General features: G+C 39.9%; 1 protein-coding gene and 3 long non-coding RNA genes across 5 annotated transcripts in view; 2 read left to right on the plus strand and 2 right to left on the minus strand.

Annotated features, from left to right (window-relative positions):
* The window catches only part of LOC121659837, a 7,865-nt gene extending 3,572 nt beyond the window's left edge, over nucleotides 1-4,293 (minus strand). Inside the window, exon 1 of the long non-coding RNA XR_006014471.1 lies at nucleotides 605-4,293. This is a non-coding gene — a long non-coding RNA (uncharacterized LOC121659837). The remainder of the gene's footprint in view (nucleotides 1-604) is intronic.
* Nucleotides 1-7,475, plus strand: part of LOC121659838 — a 30,465-nt gene extending 22,990 nt beyond the window's left edge. For both annotated transcript variants that reach the window (XR_006014473.1, XR_006014472.1), the window contains exons 2-4: nucleotides 308-547; nucleotides 4,284-4,397; nucleotides 6,734-7,475. This is a non-coding gene — a long non-coding RNA (uncharacterized LOC121659838). The remainder of the gene's footprint in view (nucleotides 1-307; nucleotides 548-4,283; nucleotides 4,398-6,733) is intronic.
* A 2,878-nt stretch (nucleotides 7,476-10,353) lies between these two features.
* Nucleotides 10,354-13,605, plus strand: LOC121659843. Its single transcript, XR_006014476.1, has 2 exons — nucleotides 10,354-11,769; nucleotides 11,951-13,605. It is a non-coding gene; the product is annotated as an uncharacterized LOC121659843 (long non-coding RNA).
* A 1,369-nt stretch (nucleotides 13,606-14,974) lies between these two features.
* FAM185A (family with sequence similarity 185 member A) overlaps nucleotides 14,975-17,171 on the minus strand; it is a 38,003-nt gene continuing 35,806 nt past the window's right edge. Inside the window, exon 8 of the mRNA XM_042018435.1 lies at nucleotides 14,975-15,422. Within this exon, the coding sequence (XP_041874369.1) occupies nucleotides 15,307-15,422 (116 nt within the window). The 3' untranslated portion in view covers nucleotides 14,975-15,306. The remainder of the gene's footprint in view (nucleotides 15,423-17,171) is intronic.

Here is a 17,171-nt window from a genome sequence, read left to right on the forward strand (position 1 = left end):
AAAAAGAAAAAGAAAAAGAAAAAGAAAAAGAAAAAGAAAAAGAAAAAGAAAAAGAAAAAGAAAAAAAAAGAAAAAGGTTTTATGCACAAAAAAAGGGCATTTGCAGCCAGTAGTAGAATGAATGTATTTGGGCCTGGTTCTCTAAGCAAAAAAAGTTTAGTTTCTGGGTTGTGCTCAATTTAAACAACCCAAATTCAACATGTTTTAATAATATAGTGGAACGTACATAAATGTTAGTTTAATGAATCCACAGTATAATATATTAGCAATGGAAAATAGCCCCTTAATGCATCTCTTCTTTTTCTAGCAACATTCCCGGTCAACAGCTGAATGTCTTCACTTACTAATGAAGGGTACCTAGAGAACTGAAGTGTCTGCAGTGGATCAAAGGACTGATGTACACGTATTGTAATTGAGTTCTGCAAGGACACAGAATACCTGGAACACTGCCATGTCTCCTGCTGCCCTCAGCTGACAGATGAAGCTGTGAAAACGATGGCATTGCACTGCCAGAGTAAAATCTGTCAACAAAGTGAGTTGCCCAAAGGTAGGTATAAGAAATAGGGTGATAGTTCTGGGATTGGTATTGCAAAGTATTACTTACTATTTCATCCAGAAATTTGATTCAGCTGCTTTTCTGTGAGTTTTGAGACTTGGCTCTTGAGAGTATTTGGCATTTTTCTAATGACTGCAGTTACAGTACAACAGTGTCCATGCTGTATCAGGTAAAAGTTTGTCTCTCCAAGGGTTGATGTCTAAAGAAGGGTGAAGAGAGAAGAGCTTTTAGTGATACTTCCTGCAAATACTCTCTCAGGTTCTGGTGTTTTGGGTGCTTCCAAAGGATTGTGGCTTTGTTTAAATTACTCTTGATTAAATTATTCTTGATTTTTTTTTCATGCTTGTTTTTTTCCAGTGCTTTTTCTGAACCCAGGTAAAGCATAAGCTGAGGCATTAGAACTTAATACCTGTGTCTTTACATGGCAGGGCAGTGGCTACTTTGAAATAGCAGAGAGGCCTAAAAGCTGGAGCACTCAGTGTTGAAATTAAATTATTTAGATTAATGTTCATCTGTAGTGAAACTTAGTTCCTCTTTACCATGAGCTTCTATTACAGCATTTTTGCTTCTTGTATTTTCTGTATCACTTCTTTTTGACTAAAGCCTTGCATCTTAATTATGTTTTTGTTGTATCTGAATGTGTGTTCCCTTTTGAAATTATTGCTCTTATGAAAGCCTATATCCCTTCCCTGTACCTTCTGACTTAATAGCTCTGGCTTTCATGCACTTAATTATTTATGTGGTTTTAATTATTTTTTTAACAGCAAAACCAAATACTTGCTTCATTTTGAAAATAAGCTTGCAAATGTAATTCTTAAAATGCTGATTTCATTTTTTGTTTAAATTTCATGGGAGAAATTGTAATGCAGCTTCCATCACTATCACATGGCAATGAACAAGTTTATTACTACTTCTGGAAATGTTAATCTTGAAGTATCCTTTAAAATTTTGCCACTCATTGAAACACCCCCTTTTTTCCCCACTGAAGTGCTCATGTCCTGTTTCCTTCCACAATAAGTCTGCAGCCATCACTTGTCCCTGCCTTCCTCCTCACCAACACTCATCTCCATAACCCTTGACTATTCTTTCAGTCCTCCATACATCCCCTCATTCCCTGCAGTGGCTGAACACAGCCCCTGCACAACTAATTTGAGATTATTTTGCTGACTAATTAGCCAGCCCTAAATTTAGATATTCTCTGGTCGAGTTGTTTGCCTTCCAAATGTACATAAGTTTCTCAGCCTCTATGCCAAAACTCACTGGCTGTGTTTCAGATCTGACAGGCCACTCTCCATCTTACCACTAGCACTTGGTTTACATCTTACAGATACCTACAAAACATGATTAATTATAACACACATGAGCCTTAATCTCCTGCATCCTTTGGTTTTAGATAGATATTAAGCTATTTTTTCCACAATGACAGTGGTAATAGAAGTTGTGCATGAAGATCTTCCCAAAGTATTTGAAGTTAGGTAGTGGTGTAACCAGTCCCGTGTGCCATGCTCCCCACAACACGTTATATACCAACACAGGAAAACAAAACAAACACCATAAAATGTCAGTAAATACATTTAGGCTGGCAGTTGGGAGATTTTTGGGTTATCACAGCAGTGAATTGTGAAAAAATTCTTATCACAGCAGTGAATTGTGAAGCTTTCTGGGAAGGGACATGGGAAAAATTATTAAGGAATGTTAGTACGGCTCTTGGTGAGGGAATGGACTGGGTCATATTTTGCAGTTCCTGCAAATGGGAACAATGAGTCAACTCAGTGACCTAATAATCCCTTTCCAACACTTTGTTCCTAGATGGTATCTTTTCCTTAAACAGTTATAAAGCCAATCTGTTAAATGCTAATACCCTACTATTTTCAGAAAAGAACATCTTCCACATAAACCTACCCATAAGTTTACAAGTCTTTTTTTGACTTGGATCCAGCTTGCAGCTCCATAAAATGAGATGAGTACACCTGTGGATGTTAAAGCTAATGGGTCTTACAAATCCTTTGGCAATCTGTAGTGTAAATTGAGGGTATCCAGCTGCTAAGTAAAGAAATATTTTCCACTCAGAAACTGTTTAAAAATGGTCAGGAGATTAAAGTCAAAATGAACCTGTTCCAAAGGATATATGTTAAAGTGTCCTGCAACATTTGATATATTACATTCAAGAAAAAGAATTTTAAAAACCATAGGAAGATAACATGGGAAAAAAATAATATAGAAATACAAGTACATTTAGAATATTTTGAATGTGCTATGCAGGTTACTCTAAAATTAGAAGTTTATCACTTTAATCCTATATTCTGGGGCAAATCAAATGTCTTTCAAGAAACTCCAGTGACTTCAGTGGAAGTGCTGTGAGTCTCCATGTCATGGTTCTGTATACCTAGGGCAGGTAAAAGTCATTTTGCAAATGCTGATTCTATAAAATATTCAGCAGTACTGTTCTGAGCCTTATTCAGGGAATGAGCCTGATTCAAGGGTATTCTTATTTCATAGGAAAAAAATGAAGTTGCTGTGGGAAATATTCTACACATGAAAAAATACAGCAATAACTGAAAATAAATCTCTGGTTAAATGAACTGGCTTTTTAAATAGCTAAGTTCCAAAGACACAATAGAATGAACAATGAATTCGGTCATTCAGTCCTCTAAAGGGAATAGGATCAAGAGGATGACAAATGTAGATTTTTCTAAATGCATCTGATACCCATTACTGACTTCAGAGTCAGCAATTTCTTTTTTTTTAATAAGAATATTAATCTACTTGATATTATTTTAATCTATTTATTAATCTATTGCAGACCTTAATATTGAGCATATAAATAGATCTGGAATAAGCAAAGCACGTCTACATTCCTCTGCATACCAGGAGGACTATCATGAGATAGTGCGCTAACTTTTTGTTCCACAACCCCAGGTTCCAGCTTTATCTTGCCTCCTTGTCCCTTTTAGGTTCTCATGAGACTGGCTGTTCAGAACATGTGAAACTCTCATCTCTCTTTTCACCCTGCCACTCCAGTGATTTTAATCAAATATCTTTACAAGGTTTTTACTATGTTCCCTCCTTTTGTTTGGTCCTGAATGAACAAGGTAATTAAAGTATGTGCATAATGTGTTCTTGACTATTCCCACTGAGGTCAGTGGAGCAATTAGTACCTTGCCTGGTTGCTTATGTATCTTGAAGACTCTGAGTGTCATGTTTCTCTCAAATACAACTTCCAGCATTAATGGCAATGAGTTCCTGAAAAATGAACTTGTGAGGTGAAACTAAGCAGCTGTGCTGCAGAGCTAAAAAAAACCAACCACACATTCAAAAAGTCTTGTGAGACACTCATTTGTAACAGAGAACTGAGTTAAAAAACTGATACAAGTGGATCCTAATAATTTAGTGAGAGCAATGCAATAGCATGAATGCTGAAGGCTTATATCTGCTACATGGACATATAAGGCTGGGAAAGTTAAACCATTCTCAGTAGGTGAAAAGAAACCACAATACTTAAGACTAGACTGGATACACAGTTAACTAATATCTAATATTAGAAAGTGACAGTTTCTGTGGAGGCTCTTGTAGAGATTCAGAATTCTGCAGTGCCAGAACCCTTACTTCAATTTTAAAACATAGTTTTCCTACAAATCAGACACTAAAGTTGTGCTCTGTGGTTTTTTTTTTTTTCATCTATTCAATAATCTTCTAACGTCTGCATGTCTTGTTGCTTCATTTACAGATGATTGATACGTGTATCCAACACTTGGCTGCAGCGTGCCATTGTCTCTTCCTCTTGGACATCTCAGGTTATACTCATCTTACTGACTATACCTGAAATAACTTTGGAAAGACTGTAAGCAACTCCAAATTCTCATGACATTTTGTACTGTAGAAAAATTACAAGGAGGGTATTTCCTAATTTTAATTCCAAGGTGGTTGTAAACCCTAAAACTTTTTTCTTCACTGGCATCACGGTGCCATGCTAGGTATCTGGCTTGAGCCATCTAGCTTCTTTATCTAGGGGGTGTCCACATTGGTGCCTCAGGATTCTTATGGTCTGGTGGGGTTATCTACATATTCTAGTGTCAGTCAGAAGTGAGGAGAAATACAGACTTCACGTCACTTTATGGCAGACAATGTCCTCTTACGGCAGTTTCTAGAGACATAGGACACTACCTCAAGGACACATGGGAACACGAATGAGAAAACCAGGCTGGGCTCTCAGCCATCGCACTGTGTACTTGAGCTCACTCCAAGGGTTTGTGGGGGCCTGGTTCCCAATGACTGAGTGTCAGTATATGGCAGAAGTAGATGTGAGCCTGTGCTCAAAACACAGCATGGTTACAGCGAGTGACTCAAGCTATGGTGCTGTGACCACTTTCCCAGGGAACCTGTTGCAGTGACTGACCAGCCTCTCAGTAAAGAACCTTTTGCTAAAGTTCAATCTGAAATTCCCCTGACACAGCTTATGCCTTATCACCGGCAAGCACCTCCTCCTCAGCCTTCCCTTCTCCAAGCTGAACAAGTCAAGTGACCTAAACCACTCATTGTAAGTTTTGTTCTCAAGATATTTCATCATCTTGGTCACCATTTGGATGCTCTCTAACAGCTTAATCTCTTTTTTATATTGTAGTGCCCAGAACTGCCCCCAGCACTCGAGGTGAGGCCGCCCCAGTGCAGAGCAGAGCCAGGCAATCCCCTCCCTTGCCCGGCCGGCGATGCTGCGCCTGATGCCCCCCAGGACATGGTTGGCCCTCCTGGCTGCCAGGGCACTGCTGACTCAGGTTCAACTTTCCATCGACCCAAACGCCCAGATCCCTTTCTTCAGGGCTGTTCTCCAGCCTTTCATCCCTGAGGGTGTATGTATAACCAGGACTACCCTATACCAGGTGGAGAATCGAGTATCTGCTCTTGTTCAGTTTCATACAGCTGGTGACTGCCCAGCTTTTCAGTCTATCCCGATCTCTGTAGCTCCTTTCTACCCCGCAGGGAGTCTCATTTAGTATCATTGGCACACTTTACATTCAATTCCTGCATCCAGATCATTTATAAAAACATTACAAATTGAGCACTGGTGTCTGGCCACTAACCTGATATAACCTCATTTACTGTAACCCTTTGAGCCCAACCTGTGAGCCAGCTGCTCACCCAGTGTATTATGGACTGTGTAAGATGAGTGCTGGACAGTTTATCCAGGACACTATTGGAGACAGTATCAAAAGCTCTGCTAAAATCCAAACCCACCATATCTACTGGCTTCCTGGTCAGGTAGGTGGATGACCTTGTCATAAAAGGAAATAAAGTTGGTTAAGCAGGACTCCCCCCTCGTGAACCCATGCTGGCTGTGCCCAGTGACTGCATTGTCTCTCTAATGTTTCTCAGTTACTCTCAGAATAACCTCCTCTATAATTTTACCAGGCACTGAAATGAGACTGGAGGGCCGATAATTGCCAGAGCCTTCCCTCTCACCTTTCTTAAAAATTGGGAAAGCTGAGTTGAGCATTGAGTTTTCACCTGTGAGTCTCAAAAGATGTGGATTCAATATCCACCACCCTTCCATGGGGCTTAAGAGCATCACAGACCAGGCCCTGTACAGCTAGAACAGCACAGTGGACAGACATGCCACAGGGCCTGAAACTGGAAAGGAACTGAAGTTTAGACATGGTTGATAGATCTGAGTATATAATTTAATAAAACTTTATGAGAGTAAGAAATATATAATACTGTCCTATATAGATAGCCTATACTAGGCTAACCTTACTCTAACAGAACCACTGTAAGTACTGAACTTCCTGCCAAACCAATCCAGGGTTTAATAGTCACTTTAGAGACCACGAGACTAATGCATATGCTTAATAACTCGAAAGGTATTTCCAATGTGCTTCACACTTTGCAAACCCTCCTCTACTATTTCCCCTTTTTACTACAAACAATTCTGGTGTCATTGGTCTTATTTTCTTCACTTCTCTCAGATGTAGTTTTCTCAATGTCATCTCAGAACTTCCTCCTTAAAATCCCTACTTCTAATTCAACACTTGTAAGATACAGAAAGTGCTTTGAAGGATTGGTATGCAACAGTAGTAACTGGAAAAAAAATTAAATTAATTCAGATTCATTTAATCTCTTCAAAATTTTCTGATTTATGGTTTTTCTCATATTAAGCCTCAAGAGATTTTCTTTTATCCTCAGATTGCTGTGGTTGACTTGTTTATTCTGTGACTTCACATCTCTGTTTAGAGCAGCAACAGTGTGTTGGCCCTTTCTGGCTCTGGTTACTGATCCATCTTCCTGTAGAGGTGAGATGTAATGGGAACAGAAATTTGTGCCAATTCCAATTTGTGTTGGGTGAGCCATGATCAAGGTGCTGACATGACTTCTCAGAAACCCATTTGCATTATTGTAGCCTGGGATGACCCAGGATTATGCCTCTGCCTCAGAGTCCCACGTGCAATGGGCTCTCCAAAGGTCTTGATTAAACTCTTCTGACTCAGCCAAGGAATTTCCCAACCAGTTATTTTTACTTTAAAGGAAACCCTGGAGAGTTATACATCTTTGCAAAACAAAAAAGCAACACATCTCCACCCAGACTTATCTTTGCCCTTTTTGTGATGTTTAGAACTAAGTAAACTTTGCCAATTTTATTTTCTTGAGTCTCATTTACTGGACAGTGGATGGTTCTTTTCCTTGCCAGCCTCAGTCTCTAGCCCTTTACACCATATGTTCAGTGACAGGAAACTCCTACCCTGTGCTGAGTCTGGGACAACACCTATTAGGTGGATTGATTATGCAGAATAATTCAGCCGTGAAAATTTTTTGCTTGTTCCTTCCAACAGGTCCAAAGACACCTCACGCTAGACCTTGCCAGGCCACAGAATAGACTGGCTGCATCCAGATGGAATGATATTCATAAGATAAAAGTGAGTTCACAGCTAGATTCAGATATGTTCCACATCCTGCACGTTCCCCAATTTAGGAAAATCTTTTTTTTAAAGTTGCAGTTCAAGGCCAATACAGCAAAGATGATAAAAATTTTATCTTCTACCAGTAACTACATCAAAAGCACAATAAAATATGGCATGGTTCTAGAGTTAGTTATCTTACAGTAGCTTTTCAAGAACATCAAAAGCAATGACAGTATTGTCACTGTCACATATTTCTATAAAACTATGTGTTTCATTCACAACCTGTATGTTTTTAGTAATGAATGATAAGCAACAGATTGCCAGAAAAAAAAAAAAACAATGGGCCCTCATTTTCTGTTTTCAGACTAACTCTTAAAACCATATTCAGATTCTTAGATTTTCACTGAAGGTAAAGGCTGGCTTCAAGTGTAATTTACGTTCTGCAGGTGTGAAATCTACATTGCAGAGATGTTTCATTCCCTGTTTAAGGAGATGGAAAAGTAATCTATGTAAAAATCACATCCATCTGGAGAATTAAATATGCTAGTGGCTTAGCTTCTAAATAAACCATAAAAATTTAAACTTTTTAGTTCAAAGTTGCCCTAAAATATCTATAAATCATGTATACTTCATTGTTCCAAAGGAATTCCCCATTATTTATTGTTAAACACTAACCAGTCCTAGCAGACTGGTTAGTAATAGACTTTTAATTCTCAATAGACTAAACTTTGCAACTATTGAGTCATATCTCTTGTATCATGCCACATTATTTTTCAGGGGTTTTTTATTTTTACTGTTTTGATAGATTAAAATAGAAAACATGTGGAGCCACAAAGTTCTTCAAATCTCAGTCCAATGAGGCTTCATAGGAAACAGCTATGGGCATATAAATTGTTCATTCTTTCCAGTATCAGGCAGACGTTGAGTTTGTGTTTGCCAACGTACTGCCCTGCTTGCAGGTTTAATAAATGTTAGAAGGAAAAAAAGGTCTGTGGCCTGGTATCCTGCTGCATATTTCTGTATCCAGAGGCTAATGACCTTTCAGCTAATCCAGTTTCTAAATGGCAGAAAGAATCATGGATAATCTAATGTGCAAGTCCATAGTACTGGTACAACTGACTTCTTCTGCTAGAGGAAAAGAAAGCTAACTCACTGCTTGCTAAAATATAATTTTAGAAATGTTGTGTCAGTTTGATTCATTTAAGACTGATCCTACAGGAAATAACACACCGGCATCTTTAGAGAAACACTTCTGTTCCCTACAAAGCATTCTGTGTTAACATTTCTAGATGCAAAATGAGAAAGGAAATGTGTCATTGACAGAGAAGCCGGCTAGTCTTGTGCTTTCCCCAAACTGTAATATTTCTCTTCTGTAACAGTTTGGTTCCCCCAAAAGATATTCTTTGAGAGCCAAATTAAGTACTTCCTTCTTTCTTGTCTGCACTAATATAAAACTGGTTACATTTCTCCTAAACTCATGACTACGGTCTTAACGAGTAACTCATCAACAATTCCTATTACAATTTTTGCCTTTTAAACAAAAATTATATTAGGTCTTAATAGCTACAATACATTTGACATTTGGAGAACACTTTTTGATTTTTGTTTGGTTTTGTTGTGTCTTCTGATGGCTGCTGTTGGTTAGAAAGGAGATTGCAAGAACTCTTTTTTTCCTGAAAAAGCGGAATTTCTTGGGTATTATCCAAATATTCAGGTCTCAAGGCAGGAAAGATCCAACAAACAGGGAATTGGAAATGAAGATCTCCTACACCTGAATTGATAAAAGACCAACAATAATTACTCCTAAGTTTTCTGTTTAATAAGCAACAAAACATATAGTACTGTCTTCTTGCTGACTGTAAATCTCTTTTTGGAAGTGATGCAGAGGCTCCTGGAGTGCCATGTTTCAGCCACTGACTGCACATGAACTGGATACCATAAAATGATAAAACTACTGCAGCTGACACAGACCTCAGAATAGTTCAGATCTTACGTAGTCTAACCACCTTTTGTAACCTGGAGCATGCCTGCAGGATGCTTCCTGCTTTTCGCATTAGCTGCCTCCCTCCACTTGCTTAATTTCTCCTGTACTTGCACTATAAACAGTTCTCCCATTTTTAAGTTTTTTGTTTCCATTACTTTTTACTGTTGATTGGTTTCTGTAACCTCATGTCAAGAAGCTTTTTTCAAAACCTCTGCTTTTTATTATGATGGACCCAGTCTAACAGGAACAGGCTCCCCAGGGAAGTCGTCCCAGCACCAGCCTGACAGAGGTCAAGAAGCGTTTGGACAATGCTGTCAGGCACATGGTGTGACGCCTGGGGATGGTGCTGTGCAGGGCTGGGAGTCAGACTTGATGATCTTGGTGGGTCCCTTCCAACTCAGCATATTCTGTGATTCTGAAAAACTGTTGAATTTTGGAATGGCTCAGGATTCAGACCATGTTGCAGAACTGTATTTCCCAGTTACCTCCCCTCAGTAAAATGGATTCAAATTTTGGGTAAGGATTCAATTACGTATTCCAGTGCTGCTCAAGCTGTGTGTTTGGGCCAGTACTTTTGTCTGACTTATACCAAGAGATAGTTGTTTTGCCAAAGATGACTGTAATTATTGGCTGAAATACTTTTATTCATCAATGTGCTCATTTAAGACAGTAAATAAATAAATAAATAAATAAAATTAACAGGTTCTGTCATAATGCAGTATATCTTAAATAAACAATCTTTTTACCATGTGTTGATGATTAATGAATGGCTGTTTCTGGCAAACCACTCAACTGTAGCTCCAGGCATGGGACATCATAAGTTTCCAAAAAAATAGTAACAGCTCCCCTTATACATGCTTCAGACAGCCGCTATACATTGCAGTTTCCATGAAAAACAGGAATTTGGACTTGGATGAGTTGATTTTTTATAGGTCAGAGCTTATAGCTCATATAAATTGTGCACACATTCCTCAATGGCACAGGCCCCCCTAATGCAAAAACAGATGCAGCCTTGTGTTCCTGTGCTTCATAGAGTATGTCGGTGTTGGACATTTTATAAAAAAAATATCCTGCAGTGGTTGAAAACAAGCCCTCTTAGCTTCACTAATTCTGTCCCTTTTCCACTCCTGCCCACTTCCTTTTTCCTGCTCTAGTGGTGCAAGCACATCTGCCTCTTGTAACCATCTCCAGTGTTCCCACTTTGGGAAAAAACCACAAAAAACACTGTAGCAGCATTACTGGCAGGTAACAAAGCACTTCAATTTGTATTTTTTTCTAGTATTGTCTGGATGCTACAGATTGTATTTTTCCAGAGCTTAGGAATTGGCCAGCAGGGAGAAAGACTGCCTTCCTGTGGCTGTGACACACCAGATCAGGTTGAAAATCCTGGAGAGGACGGGAGATGCAGAGAGTTGGCTTTTCCCCAAGGAGCACTGGAGTATGCTCAGCACAGAGGGGGTTCTGGAGCGCAGAGCCAGCGCTGGGGGAGGCTGGGCAGAAGGGCGCTCTGCTCAACAGAACCAGGCTGGCAGCCAGGTCACACAAGGCATGGAAAGAAAGAGACATTCACAAGACTGAAAGTGGTGGGTTGAGCTTCTTCAGTTTGGGAAGGTAATGAAAGTTGTTGGACTGACACTGCCAGGAAAGAAGGGAGAGATTTGCTCTTCTTTTTAGTGTCTCACTCAGGAGGCCGGATTTTCTTAAATTTTGATCTAGTTTTTTGGGTTTGTGTTCTAATGCTGCAAAAAGGCAGTGGCTACAAAATGTTGAGAGAGATCTAAGTGTCATGGGTGGGTTTGAGCATCATAAGACAACTCTCTTCTGGTTCAGCTGTCACAGAAGCTGCAAAACACGGCCTTGGGGCAGGTCCAGGGCCAGTGCAGGTAAGTGGAGGTAACGGTAAGGCTCTTGTAGCTCTGCCCACTGTGTACTCAATTCTATTTCTGAAACAAAACACATTAAAAGAAGATAACTACAGGAGATAGGCTGGCCAAAAAGCAAGCAGAGGGTGAAGGAGGAAAGGGTAAAAATACTTGGAGGTGCCACAGACACTGGTTCAAATAGAACAGAGATGGACCTGCACAGTTAATAGCCTTCCTGTAGAACTATGAAAAAACACTCTGGAGATGCTGTGATACCTTTGGAGGTAGATGGTTTGTTCATCTTGTTTGGTGTTATGTTTTCTTCCAAAGACAGTATTATTACTCCAGTGGCATCACCCACTCAGATCTGTGTTCAGGCAGATGCTGACACACTAGAGCAAGTGTGGATGAAGCCCACCAAGACCATTAAAGGGCTGGAGCATGTGCCGTGTGAAGAATCTTCAGAGCATTGCTTTGGTAAGTCACAGGAGAAAGCTCGAGATGGAGGAGACCTTATTGCTGTCTCTAACCCCTATCAGAGCACACAGAAGAGAAGGCACAGCCAGACCATTCTCAAAGGTGCACTGATAGGACAAGCAGCATACGTAAAATTCTGATTACATTCTGATTAAAAGGAAACTTTAATTTTTTTAACCAGGAAGCTGGTCAAACTCTTGAAGAGGCTCACAGAGACTGTGCAACCTTCATCCCTAAAGATGTTCAGAACTCATCTGGCAAAGCCATGACTCACCTGGTCTAGCTGGATACATTTAAAGTAACACCAGGATGAAATGCTCTCCAGAGGCCTTTTCCAACCTAATTTATTCTGTGACTCTACGACCTAAACAATTATCTTCTGGTTTACTTTCCACAACACCCTTATAATATTGATAGCTTTAGTTAAAACAAGGAACTTTTCCTCATTAAACTGCTTCTAGTGTTTTTTGTAGAAACAGCCTCCGAAAATTTTTATTTTGTCATTATTATTTTTGAACTCTTGTTGCAGACAAGCTGTCTTGAAATACACAGCTGAACTGGAGAAACAGGAACATAATGATACTGATCCTCCTTCCTGGCTTGGATATGACTGGGATGGTAAGCACCTTCACCAAAAAACACAGATCAGAGCCTGAAAAACAAATTCTTCAAAATGAAAAATGAAGAAATTGTGCAACATCTCTACATTTCAAGGGTTTTTCTCTAGAGCACGAAAAGACCACTGTGTTATTTTTTCTTAAAACTAATCACACTTTAATAAAAGGCCATTTGTTGCATTAGTAAGGAAGCACTGCAAATCTTTCTCACAGGAGTATGAATGCCTTCAAGCAAGACAGCTGCACTCAGACAGCACTGCTAACTCTCAGATGTTGATTCAAGCTGTCTTCATCTTTCAATAATGTAAGTTTTTGTAGTCCTGTGCAGAGTAAGCAATGAATAAATCTGCATGTGTTTCAGGTTCTTGTTTGCCATGAAGGTCCTCTCCAGGACATAAACACTCTGACTCCCCAGAGAACTTCACACTTGATGTGGCTGGTACTCAGCAAGTACAGCCTTCTAGAGCAACTGAGAGCAGTGAGTAGGTACAGACTACAGATTCTTTAATACATAACTACACCCATACATTTAAGCACAGTTCTCCACTTCTCAACAGTCACTTGTGCACCCAGAGCCCTCATTCTCATAAAAGCCTCCTGGGCTGAGTCCAACTCTCTAAAGGAGCTGATGTTAGTGTTTGCAGATCTGAACTGTGGGCTGGCTGGCAGCTGAGAGACCAGGAGAAGCAAATTAAAGGGAGCACAGATGAAAAAAGTGTTAAAAGTATAAATTTGCTCCAGTTACAAGAATAAGTCTTTTCACCAAATGGACAAAAGAGATATATGAGCACACAAGGGATTTACCATTCAGATTCTAATTGCTGATAACCTACTAATCTTCCCTTGTCTCGAGAAAAACAGTTTCACCTCATTATAGCAGAACAAGACATTCTTCAATGCCTTTGGGGAAACTCCCAAGGATTTGTCCTCCTTCAGCTCATTCTTGACCTTTATATTAACATTCTAGTTGGTATTAGCTCGGAATTGTATTAGCTCGGAATGAATATAATCAGTAGCTTTAGCGGTAGCACAATTTTTCTGCTGGCTTATTTAAACTACTTTAAGCGAGTAACTAAAAATCCTGATGTTTAATTCCTGCTAGATTTAGAAAATCAATGAATTCGAAGCCAGAGTTTGCTTTCTTTTGAATATGGAACAAATAACATGTTTTCTTAGTATGTTCCCCCTTAAATTGCTAATGCAGCAGTCCCAAAAAACACAGCCTTAATCTCAGGCTGACAGGCTTTGTATTCCAGGTGAATAATGGGACCATTAAATGGATTTGATCTTGTGAAGGATCTACTAGACTGTTTTATGTTTTCATGTGGTGTGAATTTTGAGGTGCTTTTTTCACTTTGGTTGCAGCAGGGCACAGAAATCATTTGTTTCAAATATTTTTCTGGATATCCAAAACCATTATAATTTATTAATTTTGTAACTTTTAAAAGTATAATAACTCATATTTAGCAATATTGTAATAACATTAGTAATACTATTAGAAATGTTTTATATATTAGTGTTTATATTAAAAATATATTAATTTGCCATATGCATCAGTGCCCACCTCATCCCAACAAATAGTACACACAACAGTAAACAGAATGTGGAGTTTTTAACCACCCTGAATTACAGTAGAAATGCTGCCCTTGACTCTTGAAGTCCATTAGCCAGGGGCAATTATACCTCCCGGGGAATCCTGTGGCAAAGGAGAAGTTCATTTCATAATGTACCATTATGACCTAAAGTACAAACACATATATAGAAAACTTAAAGCCTGAGCTGACAGTCTGAATTTTCTCCTGCTCCTTGCCATCCACTCAGTTGGCAGGGATTCTTACATTTCAGCTTAAAACACAAATTTCACTACTTCTTTTATAAGGTGCCATATAAAGGTATGGAAAGGCTTTTAAAAGCTCCATTGACTTTACTGTCTGTTTGCATTACAGTACCATGGAATTCTCCACAAAAATCAGTCCTGCCCTTGTGCAGGGCCTACCTGCTCCCCTCACCTCCTTCCTCTGCCTTCCTGCCTCCAAGAGCTGCCTGGCAGCTTTGCAGGACAGGGCTCTAAGTCACTGCAAACATAGCAAACAAAGAGATTCCAGTTCTCAGTTACCAGGCCAATACTTCCATTCTATGGCAGCTTTTCCTTCAGGGGAATGTTCATGTGGACTTGGCCCTGAAGTCCAATTGGAGGAGTGTTCCAGTGAACACTCAGTAATGAAATTACTCAGATCCATTGCACTTTTACTTATTTTAAAAGCTTTTCTTTGCAGATGAGCAGTGGTAGACGTAGCTGGAATTCTTATTTCTATTCACAAACCAGCAGTTCAGGATGACATGGAGCAAGTTCTGCCATTTCACAGAAGTATTTTTACACATAGAGTACCCATTGCCCAGGCAGAAACTGCTCAGGGTTCAAACACCAAATGAGAAGACCACATAAGAACTACAGTTCTGGAAGTGATTTTATGCTATCCATGATACAATTTGGTTGAAGAAAACTCTCTGTATTTTGCATAAACCAGCAGAATTCCCCCAGTATTGAGACATTTAATTTGAAAGTATAACAGAGCTTGCAAAGCATGTCATCTTGGAAGTGTTGCAAATGCTTTTTTTTATTTCTAAATGACAACTCCAAACTTTTGTTTGAAAGCTACCAGCTTTTAAACTGATATGGTAAGTGGGTAAAGTTATATAAATTCTGATATATGTAAGATCATCTTGTTCCTAAAAGGCACTAAAAGTAAACCAGACTGTTTAGCACCAGCACCATCACAGGCAAATCTTAGGTTAAAATGCTCTTATTTTTAATATTGTTTCTCTTTTATATTAAGAACATACATCAAAAAAGTTTCATAATTTTACAGAAATATTCCTTTGTAGTTTCTTGATTTAACTTCTTTGGCCTATTTCACCTTTAAGAACTCTTCAGCTTGACAGACTGGATCCAGCTTTGGCTTTTAAGACACACTTTACCATTTTGTGTGCCAGCCTTAATCCATCTGTCTGTTTCATTCCTTTGATTCATGTGACCTGGAAAAGAGAGTTCTGTTAGTTTAATTTGACACACAGTAAACATATCACCTTCACATTGTCTTTTTTTCCCAAGCTCCCTGGCAGCACTTACAGCATTTTTATTTGGTAGAATTTGTGTACTTTTAGCAGAAACTTCTGACATTACCTTCTTGATACAGTTTTTTTGCATTAATCTAATTTCCCATAATAAATCCTTACAATAGTGTTTTTATTATATAGTACTGTACTTTTTATTCTAAGTGAAGAAATATGTTATGGTGGGTTGATCCTGTCTGGATGTCAGGTATCCACCAAAGCCACTCTACCACTCTCCTCCTCAGATGAAAAGGGTAGAGAAAATGTAACAAGAGGTTCACGGGTCAGGATAAGGACAGGAAGAGATCAGGCATCAGTTACCATCACAGGCAAAACAGACTTGACTTGGGGAAAAAATTAATTTATTCCAAATCAAATCAGAGAAGGGTAAAAAGAAATAAAGCCAAATCTTAAAAACATATCCCCCTCACCCCTCCCTTCATTCCAGGCTTAATTTCACTGTTGATTTCTCTACTTTCTCCCTACCAGAGGCACAGGGGGACAAAGAACAGGGGTTGTGGTCAGTTCACACATTATCTCTGCCACTCCTTCCTCTGCAGAAGGAGAACTCCTCATGCTCTTCACCTGCTCTCACATGGGGTCCTCCACAAGCTGCAGCTGGATCTCTGCACCCCTGCAGATCTCCAGGGGCTGCACCAGGGGCTGCAGGGCAATCTCTACTCTGGCATCTGGAGCACCTCCTGCCCTGACCTGGGTATTGGCAGGGCTGTTTCTCTCACATACTCTCACTCCTCTCTCCAGCTGCTGGTGTGCAGCAGGATTTTTCCCCGTTAACTGTGTTATTCACCGTCACTGATGGGCTCAGCACCGGACAGTGGTGGGTCCATCTTGGAGCAGGCTGGCGCTGGCTCTGTAGGACATAAGGGAAGCTTCTGGCAGCTTCTCACAGAAGCCACCCCTAGAGCACCCCCACTACCAAAACCTGGCCACACAAACCCTACATGTACTGGTTTTCTGTGGGGTAGGGCTAATTTTTTTATAGTAGCTAGTATGGACCATGTTTTAGGTTTGTGCTAAAAATGGTGTTGGCAATATATAAAATCTGTTATTTGTGAGTGGCCCTTTTACAGCATCAAGGCCTTTTATGCTTCTAACACTGCCCTGCCAGCAAGGAGGCTGGGGGCACAGAATAAGGTGTGAGGGGACACAGGTGGGACAGCTGACCCCAAGTGACCAAAGGGATATTCTGAACTGTATGGCACCATCTTCAGCATTGGAGCCGGCAGAAGGAGGAGCAGGGGACTTTCAGAGTGATGGTGCTTCTCTGATCCAATACCTGCTACATGAGATACAGCCCTGCTTTCCTGGGGACAGCTGAACACCTGCCTCCCCTGGGAAGTAGTGAAAGGATCCCTTGTTTTGCTTTGCTTGTGTGCACAGCTTTTGCTTTATCCATCAAGCTGTCTTTATCTCAGTCTCTTCATCCCAACCCATGAATTTTCTCACTTTTACTATTCTGCTTCTCTCCCCCATCCCAGTGGTGGGGAGTGAGTGGCTGCCTGATGCTCATTTGCCAGTTCTGCTTAAACCATGCCTCTACATGAGATACTGACCAGGCTAAGTAATTTCAAATATTTTAATTGTTATTGTAAACACTGAAAAGAGACATGGTAAGACCTGGTTTTCCAGATGACACACATGTTGCTACTA

The sequence above is a fragment of the Corvus kubaryi genome, unplaced genomic scaffold (assembly GCF_017639235.1).
Source record: "Corvus kubaryi isolate FWS band 111438036 unplaced genomic scaffold, C.kubaryi_AGA036_p1.0 137, whole genome shotgun sequence".
Lineage (NCBI taxonomy): Eukaryota > Metazoa > Chordata > Aves > Passeriformes > Corvidae > Corvus > Corvus kubaryi.